Genomic DNA, 13,456 nt, shown 5'->3' on the forward strand with positions numbered 1-13,456 from the left:
AAGATAAAGATTTTACAAATCTCATTTAATTTGCTGTGGTCCTGTAAAAAGCAGAGGTTTTTTTTTTTTCCCCGTGGAGAAAAAGTGCTGCAAAAACACCACATGTAAATATACCCTTAGGAAGGTTTTGCCACCTGGTGGGTAACAGCCGTGTAAACCCCCACCCAACTAAGCACACCACAATTCAGAAGCCTTCATATGGAATATGGTGGGACTGAATATAGACTTCAGAGGCTCAAGCAATAACATGGTTGGAGCAAGAATGCAGAAAAACTTTCATAAAGTATATATTTTTTCTTTATTAATGCTCTGAAGCAATACAGACATTGCAAAACAAAAATCCACCTATTCTGTTTTCTCCGGAGTTGTACCATCCTGCAAAAAAAACTCAGTTTTTCTTGGATTTTTTTTTTTTTTACTTCTCCATGCGTGTCTTTCTATTTACAAAAATTTAGAATACATTTTCTTTACATTTTTTCATTTATAATATTTTTTTTTAATTTACAATTTGCAAACTTTTTTTTTAATGCATCACGTGAGAAAAGAAATGGCCATCAGTTACAACTACAAATCATGCAATTTTATAGGCAGTAAAATAAAATAAACGACATGTATATTTGATATCAGCAGTGCCGTATATATTTTAATGATAAAAGTCTGATGTTGCATCTATAATCGTATCATTTGTACTTTATTGTCAGAGACTAATTTTTTTAATCCCATACAGCTACGGAACCAAGCGTCTACATTAATTCTATGTTTTAGAATGGAGATATAAAGCTACAGTCCAATACTAAAATCAAGCAGCAGTACCTAGTGACAGTGTGACAGGCATGAACCACGGATCACGATCTGAGCGCTTATTCCTTCCCACTCCCCTCCTTTCTCTGGCTCTGTTTGCTCAAGACCTTCCAACTAAACAAACAAGCTCTTTGTGATTGGATTGACATGGTGCTAACAAGACGCTTAATGCCCAAATCAGCCTGAATGCAGGTAGAGTTCTCACTAATACCAATACCAGGATCTTACACACAGCCGCCACACAAGCACTTCCAAACCGCCAACAGAAAGTCCAGGAAAAAAAAAATTATAATAATTCCTTTCCCCTCCCTGAGCAAATATCACCTTGTATTAAGTGAGCCACGTCACTTGTGCAAGCGCGCGTTTCATCCACGTAAGGCTACAGCCCGGTCTTACCTGCAGACTTCTCAGCGATCTTGGCCTCGGTCGCTTGCTCCAGCAGCTGAGCGTCCACCTTCAGCGTTTCCAGGTCTCTCTCTTTGCTCATCAGAGCTTCTCGGAGCTGAGAATAAACAGGGAAACCCAGTAATCAATGGATGATCACAAAAACAAGCTCGGCAACCTTTTTTCCTTGTTTGCACATCCATCTCCGCAGCAGAACACAATATGGAGCGCTGTAGCGTATTTATTTTATAATGTAAATGTTTAGAATTTAGACGGAGCAAAGCTTTCCTGGCTACACCACCACTTCCTAAGTAAATGTAATAGTGGGACCGGAGAGGAGAACGGCCTGCACCTTAACAAAATAAAAATCAACTGTAAATATTATTCCTCGAGTTATAGGGGTTGGCGGTTTAGAAAATCTATTTTCAGTTGGGGAATACGGAGAAAGAAAGTTGTACTCAGAGCTCTCTCTAGAAGACACCAAGGTGACCATGGATTTGAAGGAGTTGTCCACTATTTTTATATTGATGGACTATCCTTAGGATAGGTCATCATTATTAGATTGGTGGCAGTGCGACACCCGGCACCCCCAATGAACAGCTGTCAGCTGGATGTGATCAGTTGTGGAGCAACACAGCACAGCTCCAACTGTGTAGTGGTCGCGGCCTGGTACTGAACATCGACCACCTATTCACATTAATAGGGTTGGATCTGCTGTAACCCTGCTGTGGCCACTATATAGCTAATGGAGCTGGGTTCCGCTACGCAAATGTTCATGTCTGGACGTCAGCAGAACCGGGATAGGTGGAGGCCATGAAAAAAAAAAGACTAGTGAATAACTCCTTTAAATGCATGGTCACCTTGGTGTCTTCTAGAGAGAGCACGGAGTACAACTTTCTTTCTCTGTATTCCCCAACTGAAAATAGATTTTCAAAACCACCAACTTGAGGAATAATATTTACAGTTGATTGGGTCTTCTAGAGAGCAGCTGATCAGTAAGGGTGTCGAGTGTTGCATAACCAACGATCCGATATTAATGACCTATGCGAAGGATAGTCCACCAATATAAAAGTAGTAGACAACGCCTTTAAGGGGTTTCCTCGTTTTTATAAATGGGTACAATTGCAACGTGCAAAACAAGCAACTTTGTAATTTATCTATTAAAAATCCTCTCCGTTTTCTAGAATTTTTAATTCTATAGCTTACTGCCTAGGCCACCTCTGCAGTCTGAGGTGGTCAGATTCCTAAGGCCTGTTTCACACTTTCGTTTTTGTGTCCGCCAAACGGATCCGTCTCCGTTTTTTTGACGGAAACGGATGCAAACGGATCCGTTTTTTAAAACCCGGATCCGTTTTTTTGACGGATCCGCGGTAACCGCTATGGGACAAAAAACGGATCCTGCCAAAAAAATGGCGGATCCGTTTTTTAACGGAAACCAACGGATTTTGACGGATTTGAAAAAACGGAAGTGTGAAACAGGCCTAAGCAAGGAGAGCAGTGCTTGCAAACTCTTTGCTATAGAGCTTGTAGCTACTGCTCTGAGGCGGTCTGGTTCGCAAAATTTGGTCAGCTTCCGAGTCACTCTGCTGCTCCAAAAGCTGTCTCCGCTAAGGCCTGGATCACACTTCCGTTTTTAAAAATCCGTCCAAATCCATCGTTTTCCGTTAAAAAACGGATCCGCCATTTTTTTGGAGGATCCGTTTTTTGGTCCCATAGACTTCCAATAGTGGTTACCGCGGATCCGTCAAAAAAACGGATCCGTTTGCATCCGTTTGCAGTAAAACGGAAACGGATCCGTTTTTTCAAACAAAAACGGATGCAAAAAACGGATGCCAAAAAACGGATGTGTGAAACAGGCCTTACAGAATGGAAAGATATACAATGCAGGATAGCATCATTCATCAAGAGCACCCTGCCCCAGAAAAGCCAATAGTCAAGTGGCAGAGGATCAGTGCCCTGCTCAAGACAGAACATTGGACAGACCTATTAAAGCTAGCATTTTATGTGTCCAGTTCTAGCTCATTTTAAGGTCACATTATATGGCCATTCTAACAGATTTTCAAAGTAAATACACCTGCCTTATAGCTCCCAAACGTTCTGAATTCAGCAGGATTGTCCCGATTTGAGGGCTCAGTCCTGCTGTCCCAACACGTCAGGGCTTTGTCCTGACATCCTCTCACTCTCTTAGCCGCCTCAGTAGCTCCTCCACCCCACATTGATGAAAATAAGAGAATTTGGTAATCTTGAGCTGTATAGCAGGCAGTGACCCCAGAAGCAGATTTTGCAAGCACATAGAGATACATCTGTACATAGAAGTATATCCTTATGTCCGTGTATTCTAAAGGTGAAGAAAAAGTACGATTAATTGTTCCTATAAAACTAATAAAAACTAATAAAAAAAAAAACAAATTACAAAAATGATTTGATTCTGCACTTAAAAATGCAATGCAAAATAAATAGAAGAGACAGAAGATTCGGCACTGCTCCTTAACCCCTAAGCAGTTCCATGACTGCTATTCAAGTCCAAAATCACACACCTGGACCGACCGCCAAACTACCGTCCGAATGGGTGCTCAATCCAGAAAAGCAAGTGTGTGCTTCTAAATTTCCACCTGCCTGCATTCCAGCCTCAGGACCCGTTGAAGCGCAAGTGCGTGAAACGGCCGTCGTTCACTCTCTGTACGTCCCTCCCATGCCAATGCCTTTTAATCAATAAAGAATTTTCACAACAGAACGTGAGTGCCATCACTTTTTTTCTCTTTTGTACATAATTAAAAATGCAATGGTGGTTGTTTTTTTTTTAACATGTACTTTCTTCATGCTCCACATAGAAGCCCAATGAGAAAAAAAAGCACCAAAACAGCACAGTTTAGCAGCGACTTTAGATGAACCGAAGGTGGAGATTTCCTGAAGCCACAGCCACTTCATTTTTGGACATTTAGGTTGTGTTCACATGTAGCATAAATGCAGCTTTTTTTTCTTGCACGGAAATTCTGCTGCATTTAACTGTCCATGTGGATGTTATTTCATGGAAACTGCGCTCTTGGTGCATCTAAAGATGCTGCTCAACTGTGCGGTTTTAGTGATTTTTTTTTTCCTAGAGGTTTCTACGTGGAGCCTAAAGAAACGCATGTAAAAAACTGCAGTTACTTTATTAAGTGCAGAATCAAAGCTTTTATATACTACAAAAACACTTAAAAACGCAGCTCCACATCTGCACTTAAAACCCATCAAATAAGGGGGAAAAGGCATGAAAAAATGCTGCAAAAACTGCAATCATCAGAAGACTGCTATTGTGTAGTTTGGTGCAGACGTCTGCTGAAAACAAAAAACACAGTATTTCTGCAACATGTGAACACAGCCTTACTGACACACGACGCTAAATGTCGTATAGTGACGCTACATAAAGATGAGAAAGTTCTGGCGGCTCCGACTATCAATGAAGGAATAAAAAATAAATCCACAAGTCCCAAATAGAGATGAGCAGGACGTACAGATGTCGCGCTGCCCGGACTAATCAAAAGCTTTGCTGGAGATGCCTGAAGGTTAGAGATTCACGGCCTCCCGAACTGCTCTTCTCTGCCAGGAAAGACAGGAGTATCTTCCCTGGCAGATGATGGCTTTGTTATTCAGCCAACATCTGCCTCTAACAGCCGGGGGTGGAGCTGACCTCTGCCGCTGCTTTTAAGCTGTCAAATGTTTGAGTGCAGATTTGTATCAAAACCTAAAGGATTTCCTGATGTTGGCAAAGTGAATGAGAATCAGAGTCTTATGCAAACGTTGCTAATTTGTGACTTGCAGATTTGGTGAAGGTTTGAATCTGCAGAATGTCATTTCTTTACAGCATTTTTTATGCAGATTTCACCAGAAATAATGAATGATGAAAATTCTGCACCAAAAACACAAGTTTTTGTGCTTTTCCTGCCAAGAGCTGCACAAATGATTTTTAATTTCCACACCAAATACTTAACGTGCGCATATAGCCTAAGAGACTAAAAATTATAGTAAAAATAAAATGTCTTATCAAAGTAAGACGCTAATTAACCCAAATGGAAAAAAAAATGGTATCAATAAAAACATCAGCTTGTCACACAAAAAAAACAAGTACCCACACAGCGCTATCTACCAAAAGATGAAAATGTTATGGGTCTCTGCAAATGGCGACGCAGGCAATTTTTTATTTATTCTTTTCAGAATTTTTTTGTTTCTTACCACTTATAAAAGACATAAAAAAAAATGTGCACCTGCTCTTTTGTTTTGCGTTTTTGACGCACTTGGCAACTTTTTTTTTACCCATTTTACAACACATTGCATGGTAAAATGGTTGGCGTCATTCAAAAGTACAACTTGTTCCGCAATAACCAAGCCCTTATATGACTATATAGATGGAAAACGTAAAAAAAAAAAAAATGAAGGCTCTTGGAAGAAGGGGAGGAAAAGAAAAAGAGCAAAAATGGAAAATCACCGTCTAGAAGAAGTTAGACAAAAAGCGCATTTATTTCAATAAGAAGTGTGTAAATCGCTATTCTCAACTTAGGTGGCGCTGCAGGGAATCAGGAACTGTCTGATTCTGCCACCGGTTACTACTCACCACGGGCGGTTCCAGCAGCAGAGACATAATGATGGAGAATTAAGATTATGAGCCCCGATGCGGACAGTGCCGATAATGTCTGTAAAGCGCTGCAGAATTAATGGCGCCATATAAGTGAGTAGAATAAATAAATAATGTAATATTCCCTTTTCCTCATTAATGCACAAAATAGCAAAGTGCAATATGGGTCGTCACCGCGCCGTCCCAGAACGGCTTAGCAGAGCTTCTAATAAGTTGCTATTACAGGTGTTATATAGGAGGAAATGCCATTGAACCATTACATTGATCCTCTAGTTAACAACTAGATTAGGTAAATGAATTAAATGCATCTAAGGATTAGCACGTGAAATCCTACCCGATGCTGCGGAACGTCTTGACGTCATGACATAAGATGCATTGGTGTCACTGCCAACCCAAACCTAACTTCTGAATCAGATCCAAAGTGTCAAAGAAGAATCTACATAATATAGAAAGAGCCCACGTAGGTTTAGTTAAAGGGGTATGCTATTCTTAAAATGGTCCAAACTGTAAAACGAAACAGTGATGGCTGCAGATTGGTTGCAGCAGTCATCTGACAATGTTTATGTCAGGAAACAGTCAACGGGACGCAACTTTGAGATTGGAAGGGCGGCGCTGATCCGTGAGGCAAGTGACATGGTCGAGTACCCACTCACCTGTTTTGCGGCTGTTAGACAGCCACAACATGTGGGGATTGCCTGTGTATGTCAGGGAATTCCTGAGTGTTTTATGGCTAACAGTCGCAAAACAGGTGGGTGCGGGGACTCGAACACGTCACCCGAGCACTCGCGATACTCGGTGTGTACCCGAGCACCCTAGGCAAACTCGAGTAATGAGCACTTGCGCTCATCGCTATTCATGATCACTTAGGTGGGGTACACTCGCCTATTTTCTAGCCTAAGCATAAATCCTGACTGCACTCCTCTAACCCTTTAAAAAGATAAAAATAACATGATTTGTTTCTCTCCGTCCGTGGCTTCCAAGGTGGGCACCTATTACACCTCTCCCTCCTCCTGGCCCTGTCGGTGTGGGTCTCATCTTTGGGATCCCTGTAATTCCCAGGGACGAAGGGGTGGCAGACCTTTTATCAGTCTGCATATTTAGGCTGGCTTTACCCTGCACGATGGCAGCTGGTTTACTAGCCTAAAACTGCACTTCCATGCGCACAGAACAATTGTGAACATGATCGTTCTGTGTGCATAGAATATCACTGTGGGGCATAAACAAGTTAGAAAGAGAAGAAATTCACTATGGTTAAAAAGAGCTGTAAGGGGTGCAGTAAATAACAAAAAGAAAGCTTTCAGAGACTCAAAGGAAAATAAAGCAAGTGGGTAGAGAGGAGGCATTCATTAACTATAGAGAGAAAAATACGGTAACTAGGTAAAAAACAAAATCAAGGCAGCAATGATTGAGCCCAAAACAACTTCTTGCCAAAGAAAGTAAAAATAATCCCAAAATATTCTTCAGTTACATAAACAGTAAGAAACTCAAAAATTATAGTGTTGGCCCCCTCAAAAATAGTCTGTGTGAAATGGTGGAAGAGGATGAGGGAAAGGCCTGTGTGTTAAATGCCTTCTTCTCTATAGTATTTACACAAGAGAATCCCATGACAGATGACAACATGATCATGGAGACCACAAATTCTCCATTAAATATCATCTGCTTACACCAGCAGGAAGTATAGCATCGCCTCAAAAATCACAAAAATGGGCAAATCGCCAGGCCTGGATGGCATACATCCCCGAGTACTGCAGGAATTAAGTATCGTCATAGATAGACCATTAGTTGAAATATTCAAGGATTCCATAATAACAGGGTCTGTACCATAGGACATATCAAATGTGGTGCTAATATTCAAAAAGGGGACAAAGTCTGAGCCTGGAAATTATAGGCCAGTAAAGCCCCCATCACACACAGCGATCTCGCTAGCGAGATCGCTGCTGAGTCACAAATTTTGTGATGCAACAGCGATCTCACCAGCGAGATCACTGTGTGTGACACTTATCAGCGACCGGACCCCCTGCCGGGTATCGCTGATCGTGCTCGAATGGCCTGGACATTTTTTTGATCGTTGGGCTCCCGCTGGCCAGCACGCATCGCTGCGTGTGGCAGGCGGGAGACCAGCAATCAGCGAGCTGGTAACCAAGGTAAACATGCGGCGCTTAGAAACCCGATGTGTACGTTAGATACCAGCGCGCTGGTGCAGGGAGCTGGTAACCAAGGTAAACAGCGGGTTTATAAGCGCCGCGCAGCACTTAGAAACCCGATGTTTACGTTGGTTACCAGCTCCCTGCACCAGCGCGCTGGTATCTTAATGTACACTGTGGGTAACTAAGCGACGTGCGTCCCTTGTTACCCGCGTGTCGCTGTCCTGATCGCTGCTGAGATCTGCCTGTTTGGCAGCTCACCAGCGATCACGCAGTGACACACCACCGATCCTGACAAGTTCATATCGTTGTTGGGATCGCTGGTGAGTCGCTATGTGTGACGGGGCCCTAAGTTTTTCTACGGTGTGGAAAATCCTTGAGGGAATTCTAAGAGATGCTATCTTAGACTATCTCAATAGGAATTACCTCATGACCCGAATCAACATGGTTTATGAGGGATCAATTCTGTCCGGTAAACCTGGTAAGTTTCTATGACTTCTAAGGCATTCAATAGATTGCCACATAAAAGGCTGGTACATAAAATGAGAATAGGACAATGAAAAAAAATGTGTAATTGGGTTAACAATTGGCTTAGTGATATGAAACAACGGGTGGTTATGAAGAAAAAGCACACTCTAGTTGGGTTACGCTGAACAGTGGGGTGCCACGAGGGTCGGTGCCACTGATGAATACTCCCATCCGCCGCTCCTGTTCTCATTGTAATTAGCGGCAGCAGGTGTCGGATGATGGGAGCAGTAGTCCCATCAGCTGACACCAGTGACTGGAGGTAAACTTTATATCTTCGAGCGCTCATGCTGCCTTTTGACAGCATGGGAAGTGAGGCTCTCTGACCAGAGAGGATTTCACCGCCAATCAGAAGTGGTGTTTGCCGCGCTGCTATGCACATGACAGCGTGGCATACACTGGATGTTAGGGCCCCCCATGCAAGGGAATGAGGTCCGGGTAATGTTCTGGTCCTGAACCTGAACCTTTTGTAACTGTTCGGCCCAACCTGCTGGACCCGAACATCCAGGGGTCCGCCCATCTCTAGAGAAGAGCAACCAAGGTGTATTGGGGTATTCTGTGCTGTAATACCTCTTACATTACCACCCCGTGTTTCAGGAGGTCCACTCTGCTTTTCCTCATTTCTGGATGAAGGACGCCGGCTCGAAAGGCTTTGTAACATGGGAACATATAAAAGATCACTGCTTCTCCACGTATTTCCAGTGTGACAACATTTTACTCACCGGTCTCAGAATATATATTCATACAGAGGACAGGACAATCAATATGTGGCGGGCCAGTAGATAACAGGCTCCAATTAAGACGCCAGACGTACATTACAACAGCTGCAGGTGGCCGGCGACCCCCCGATCATTTACCGTGGGATTTACAAGGGTAGGGGGAGTTCACAAGTGGGATATCTCGTTTACCTCTGCCCAGGGGTTGCAGCCAGTCGGTTGCTGCATTAGGGGTATGCATCTCACATTGCACCTATCATACAGGTATCTCCTATTCGGGGTGGTGGGAGGTTCGGTAACACAAGGTTATTAAGGGAATGGGTAGACCGCAATTCCAAGAAAGGTTAACCAACTTGGGGTTAATTAGCTTGCTAATACTAATGCTTAGGACCAATCTTATTACAATATACAAATATATGAGGTGACATTACAGAGATTTTATTAATAATCTTTTTACCCCTAGGCCTGCAACAATGACAAGGGTCCATCCTCTATGTCTAGGGAAAAGAATGATTCACAAATGATGATTCTTTAAAATACTAGCTGTGAGACTATGAAACTCGCTGCCACATGATGTTGTAATGGTTGATTCACTACAAAAGTATATTGAGGACTGGATACCTTTCTTGTAAGACATAATATTAAAGGTTAAGGGTACTGGATTCCAGGGTTGTGGAGTCGGTAAACCAAACCTCAGACTCCTCAGTTTCCCTGACTCCACAGCTCACTACTGAGCATGTACATAAAGTGCAGCACAGATTCATCTCATCTACGGCTCCACAGCACTGGTCACAACTGAGCATGTACATAAAGTGCAGCACAGATTCATCTCATCTTCAACCCCACAGCACTGGTCACTACTGAGCATGTACATAAAGTGCAGAACAGATTCATCTCATCTACAACTCCACAGCCCTGGTCACTACTGAGCATGTACATAAAGTGCAGCACAGACTCATCTCATCTACATCTCCACAGCACTGGTCACTACTGAGCATGTACATGAAGTGCAGCACAGACTCATCTCATCTACATCTCCACAGCACTGGTCACTACTGAGAATGTACATAAAGTGCAGAACAGATTCATCTCATCTACAACTCCACAGCACTGGTCACTACTGAGCATGTACATAAAGTGCAGAACAGATTCATCTCATCTACAACTCCACAGCACTGGTCACTACTGAGCATGTACATAAAGTGCAGCACAGATTCATCTCATCTACAACCCCACAGCACTGGTCACTACTGAGCATGTAGATAAAGTCCAGCACAGTCATCTCATCTACGACTCCACAGCACTAGTCACTACTGAGCATGTACATAAAGTGCAGCACAGATTCATCTCATCTAAAAGACGAGATTCTTAGATCAGGTACAGAACAGACATTTATAGGACATTTCATAACTTTACCAAATTCTTATGAAAACATTTACAGCACATTCTGCATTGTACTACTGTACCCAATTTATTATATATTTTAGGAGTCAGAGTCAGTCCATTTTATACTGACTCTCCCGCCAACTCCATCAAAATGGACACAGAATCCAACTCCACAGCCTTGCTAGATTCTATGATGGTATGTTGACCCAGGTAGCTAGCCTGATTTACATATCTGGAAGTGGGAAGGAATTTTTACCCTAATACTGGACAATTATTAACTCCCTCTTAGGCTTTTTTTTTACTTCTTCTGGATCAACATCTTGGGCTATAGATTGAACACAATGGACTTGTGTCTTCTTCCAACCTGAAAACTACGAAACTTGGACTGTCTTGATCTAGCAACACAAAATAATTTGTTAACATGCGAATGCGTATTTTTCAGTAAACAATTCAAAAAGAATAAATTTTCGCTGTATTTCTAGACAACTTGATCTTGTGATACGCTGCAACAAATTACTGAGTGGGGGGTGGTCTTTTTCCCTCTGCTTCTGCTCTCTTGTCTGTCCACCTGCAGAGATGGAGCTGTAGTTGGACAATGGCTGAAGCAAAGCAAGATGGTACGTGAAAGACTCTCCAACACCTATAGTGTCGACAGAATGCTGATGAACGGGAACGCCCTACTGAAAATGAGCAAATAGCCATTTACACAGCGACAGTTCACAGCCATATCATAATGGTATGTACACCAAAATCAAGTATAACTTTTGATGGGGAATGAGTACACCAAGAATTGATTTTTTTTTTTTTATGGGGGGGAAATTGCATTGCGTGTCCATTTTATATATTTTTTGAGTAAATATACTTGTCAGTGAATTATTACATTGTGGCATACTTATCAAGCTAAACATGCCCGAATTGTGGTGTAATTTGTGCTAGCCTTCCCGCTCCCAAAAAAATGGTCTTTTTGTAACCTGTGAAAGGTGAAAGGAAGTGTGGTTTAACAGCAAAGGGCACGGTCTAATGTGAGACACCATGTGCCAAAAAATGGCCAAAAATTTGGTATAAATTTCTGGTGCAACGCAAGTCAAGTCGGATAATGTAAGCATCTATTCATACACCAGGTGTGAGTTATCGAATGCATATGGTAAAAACTCCATTGCTGGCTATTGGGACATCGCGTGGAAGATGAAGAACAATAGGGTGTTGATGTGCCATAACGGATATTACGCAAGAAGAGGCTGTTTGTAGCCTCCTTGTACAAATCACATGCATCTGTGAACAGTGTGGATAAGGTCTACCGGCTCCACTGAGTGATATTCTACAAGCGCATGACAAGAAAAATTCCAATTTAGTTCACTTTGTGCCTTTTGCCTCCTAAAGGATTCGTTATTACATTGCAAAATGTATAACAAAAAAGCGTTGAAGATCTACAAGTTGACTTTAAGTGACTTGAAGTTCGTTCTCATGACTTCTGGTTCATTGTTAGATGTAATAATAACTAGGCTTGGGTCTATGGAAATAGTCAGTAAGCATATAGACCACCCGGTAAACTAAAGGTGGTCATACACAATATATAGCAGTAGGTTGTTGGTTGAGCAATCATTGAACAAATGACCATTTGTGATAGATCATTCGGCCAACGCTGCCATACACATTTTATTTTGCTCGGTTCGTCATAGACGCCAGGACTAAGTGACACCGGGAGAAGACAGAAAATTTCTGGAAAAATTCTTTCAGGGGAAAAATTGTTTGTGGACAGGCGAATATAAAAAAATCAAATGTAGTCAACTTTGCTACAGATCTTGACGATGCATCATCGGTCGGCTAAAACGAGTGACCAATGACCATCTTACCTAACCAATGTTCGAAAGGGTTGAAATTGTCCACTTCCATCTACACTAATCTAATATGTATTGATATACAGTGTGTCCGTAAAGTCATGGTGCACTTTTGACCAGTCACTGGAAAGCAACAAAAAATTATAGAAATGTGAAATGTGCTCCAAATAAAAGAAAAACTCTCCCAGTTTCATACCTATTCAGTGCAGTTCAATGTGGGCTCCATTTGTTGCCTTATACACATCCAAACGATAGTGAAGTTCTTGCCACACACGGGTAAGGACGTCTGGTGTAACAGAGTGAATAACGTCTTGGATTCTCAGGTTTAAGTGATTATTGTCGTTGATACGTTCAATGTACACATGTTGCTTCACATAACCCCAAAACTGGGAAGGTTTTCCTTTTATTTGGTGCAGATTTCACATTTCTATCGTCTTTTGTTGCTTTCCTGTGACTGTTCAAAAGTGCACCATAACTTTACGGACACACTGTATTAAGAGCAGCCAAGGCCAACATTTTGCTCTTTGAAGCCATTGGGCAGCAGCCTGAGCATCTGGGCTCCTGCAGACAGCTGTAGATTCTCTCATCTGGGAGAATACGGAGGATTATGCAAATGACACTCTGATCAAAATCTGATCAGTGTCAGCACAGTGTGAACCAATTCTCGTGGATAAGTGAATTGGCGCACATGGTGAGGAGAAGATGGAGAACCAAAGTTCTCCATCTTCTCCATTGTATCAGTGCACCAAAGTAAAGCCCTCGTTACACACTGCGATATCGCTAGCAATATCGCTGCAAAGTCACCGATTTTGTGACGTTGCAGCGATATTGCTAGCGATATCGCTGCATGTGATACTTACCTCCGACCGGCTCCCCCGCTGGTAATCGCTGATCGCGCGAGAAGCTGCTGGATCATTTCTCGTCGGTCACTTCCTGCGGCGCTTCCTGCTGTGGAGACAAGTGACGCGTGGAGCCGGGCGGGAGGACACAGGATCGCCGCGTCTGACAGGTAAGTAGCGATCCCCGTCCCCAGCGATGTCGCTGGTGAGA

General features: G+C 42.6%; 1 protein-coding gene across 15 annotated transcripts in view; it reads right to left on the reverse strand.

Annotated features, from left to right (window-relative positions):
- The window catches only part of MIPOL1 (mirror-image polydactyly 1), a 606,483-nt gene that overhangs the window by 311,879 nt on the left and 281,148 nt on the right, over positions 1-13,456 (reverse strand). For all 15 annotated transcript variants that reach the window (XM_073554200.1, XM_073554193.1, XM_073554192.1 and 12 more), the window contains one exon: positions 1,198-1,303. In XM_073554200.1, coding sequence (XP_073410301.1) covers positions 1,198-1,303 — 106 coding nt within the window. The remainder of the gene's footprint in view (positions 1-1,197; positions 1,304-13,456) is intronic.

Source organism: Dendrobates tinctorius, unplaced genomic scaffold, assembly GCF_039654945.1.
Source record: "Dendrobates tinctorius isolate UK_male_01 unplaced genomic scaffold, ASM3965494v1 ptg000208l, whole genome shotgun sequence".
Lineage (NCBI taxonomy): Eukaryota > Metazoa > Chordata > Amphibia > Anura > Dendrobatidae > Dendrobates > Dendrobates tinctorius.